Source organism: Tamandua tetradactyla, chromosome 10, assembly GCF_023851605.1.
Source record: "Tamandua tetradactyla isolate mTamTet1 chromosome 10, mTamTet1.pri, whole genome shotgun sequence".
NCBI lineage: Eukaryota > Metazoa > Chordata > Mammalia > Pilosa > Myrmecophagidae > Tamandua > Tamandua tetradactyla.
In genome coordinates, this window is record NC_135336.1 from 35,912,630 (window position 1) to 35,915,035 (window position 2,406).

At 40.3% G+C, this 2,406-nt stretch overlaps 1 protein-coding gene across 1 annotated transcript; it reads left to right on the forward strand.

The window, feature by feature from the left end:
• The first annotated feature begins 610 nt into the window (after positions 1 to 610).
• LOC143647625 (uncharacterized protein NECTIN3-AS1-like) lies at positions 611 to 1,519 on the forward strand. The gene is made up of 2 exons (XM_077117472.1): positions 611 to 982; positions 1,211 to 1,519. The coding sequence occupies exons 1-2, from the start codon at positions 611 to 613 to the stop codon at positions 1,517 to 1,519; spliced, it is 681 nt and encodes a 226-aa protein (XP_076973587.1).
• Positions 1,520 to 2,406: the final 887 nt, after the last annotated feature.

The window sequence follows — 2,406 nt, forward strand, 5'->3', positions numbered from 1 at the left end:
AAGTTTTTCAAACTATAGAGTGCATAAAAATCACGTGAGTTACTAGGAAAAATGCAAATTCCTGGGTCTGAATCCCAGACATTTGTGATTGTATAGCTCTGGTGTACAGCCCAAAAACCTGCATTTCAATAAGAACCCCAAGTGATTCTAATATAGATGGAGAATTTCCTTACTTTTAGAGATATGATCTGGAAATTTGTTAAATGCTATTTCTGCCCAAGGATTTCTGATAGGTTTGGCAGAATCAAGTCCTTTTGAACCCTAAGTTTTGTGTGACTAGAAGGAACTCCATTGTCTAGGGAGCAATTACTTAAATGACTTGTTTTTTCTTTTAGGAAATCTGAAATGCCTGCAGACCAAGAAGAACAACCTGAGAACTGAATTCCATCCTAGAGAAGAACTCTGACATAGTGCAGCTCTTGTGTCTGGCTAGAGTCAGGTATTAACTACTTTATTTGATGTTTGACTTTTGATCCTTTTGTTGTGAGATCCTTCTTCCTGCAGAACTGACTGGAGTTAGCACAGTGGGTCAAAAAAAAAAAATCTCAGTGAGAGAGGATGGGAACCACCAATCTCCATCCCAAAGCATAAACCTGAAGACTTGAACATAATGCCAGATACTCAAGAAAGAGAGGGTAGATTCCATCTATGGGAGAATGGCCTTCTGAAGAGAAGCTTGGAATCATCATCAGAGTCATTGGTGATGACTGAGAGTTATGTGGTGGAGGTTTTACAAGATCCTGTCACCCCTCCAATCCAGAGTAGAAAGTTAGATCCACTCCCAAAAAAGCATAGGTGTTTTAGCAAGGCCCAAAGGACAAAGAAAACCAGGAAGAATAAGAGAAAAGAGATAAAGGAGGCCTGCTGCACTTCCATTCTCCCAACACCTTTGGTACCACCACAGAGTGAAGAAGATGAAGCTGTAGATAAAAAGTTGGCCATTTGCAGTTCCCAGGAGGCTAATCCTGACCTTCCCAGTGAGGTAATTATGATTCATGAGGATGGTAAAATTAAGGGCTTGCCACTTTTCTATAGAGCTAATGACAAGATACTCTTCACCTATAAAGGAAGGAGTTGAGAATGAGGAATTTGAGAAACAACCTGGGATCCTTGGGCCCAGAAACAGCATGAAAGAACTGGCTCAGATTTTGTCCTTTCTGCAAACATGTGTCAGTTTTCAGGATTTTTAACTTCTTTCTTCTACTTGCAGGAATTACAGAGCCAGAGGGATGAAAGTGCCTGTGTGATACATCAGGAATGTCAGCACCAGCCTTGTGAGTTTTCAGTGTCCCAGGATCCTGGGCCTTCTCCTACAGTGACATCTTTGGCATCACCACCACTCTGCTTTGGTTGTTTCCTAAGCTGTGTCTGCCAGACCTTCTCAAGTTCCAGGAAGCGGAGGCTTACCAGAGGAAAAGGCAATAAGCAGTCTGAGGCTGGAGGTGATACTAAGGCCCCAAGATCTGGTCTGCTGAAGAGTCTGGCAAAAAACAAAGTACAGCCTGACCAAAGCCTGTAGCAAGTTGAAGTTAGTATATATTCCCTTTGAATTTATTTCAATAGTTTTCTCTGTCATTGTTCCTAATAGTTGAATTTTTATTTGTCAGAGAGATAAGGAGCTGCTTTTGTGCTGAGATTTTCAAAACTTAGAAAGGAAGTAAAAGCACAGTAACTTTGAGGCTTTTAGCTGTACCCAGTGATAGGATTACTTCCTACTTCCTTCTCATTAAGTTAAAGTGAGATTTACTTTTAAGCAGTGATTCCCAAAATTCATGTGTATATCACCTGTATTCAGCTGGTTTAATTTTCGTGCCTTCTCTGAGGATGGAAGCCATATTAGAGGGAACCATTTTGTTACCATTTTGAGTGGTGACTCCTACAATCAGTCACCAAGTAGAGACTCCTCATATACAGCTCCTCTCATTTTCTTTTATCTCAGGCAGGAAATTCATTTTGTGTTTTGCCTTCTCAGCACTCTGCTGAAATTTTGCCACGTTCTCATTGATTTGGATAAGTTTCAGGAGGTAGTGGCTGCTATTGTTCTTGGACAATATACCACTACACTCTCCTCCATTTCTTCCAGTGTTTAGCTTCCTATTCTTTTTTATTTTTATTTTTGCATGGGCAGGAAATGGGAATCAAACCTGAATATCCAGCACAGCAGACAAGAACTGTGCCACTAAGCCACCATTGCTGGCCCTTTGGCTTTCTTTTTGATACTTTTTAGTGAGATTTGTCCTGCTGAAGTTTGCCTCTGGTGGTCCCTAGCTATCTGTATTGAAAACATAGTCATACAGGTAATGTTCATTCTTTGTTATAGTTTAGCCAGACTCTCAACAGAATCCTCAGTTCTTTTGAGAATCCTAAAGAAGGAAAGTATTTTAAAATTTCAAAATCATTTCGTAT

Excerpts from the sequence above, each read along its gene's own strand:
- LOC143647625 (XM_077117472.1), top strand. The coding sequence starts at position 611 with ATGCCAGATACTCAAGAAAGAGAGGGTAGATTCCATCTATGGGAGAAT. Across the intron at positions 983-1,210 it reads ATCCTGACCTTCCCAGTGAG|GAATTACAGAGCCAGAGGGA; the intron begins GTAATTATGATT and ends TTCTACTTGCAG.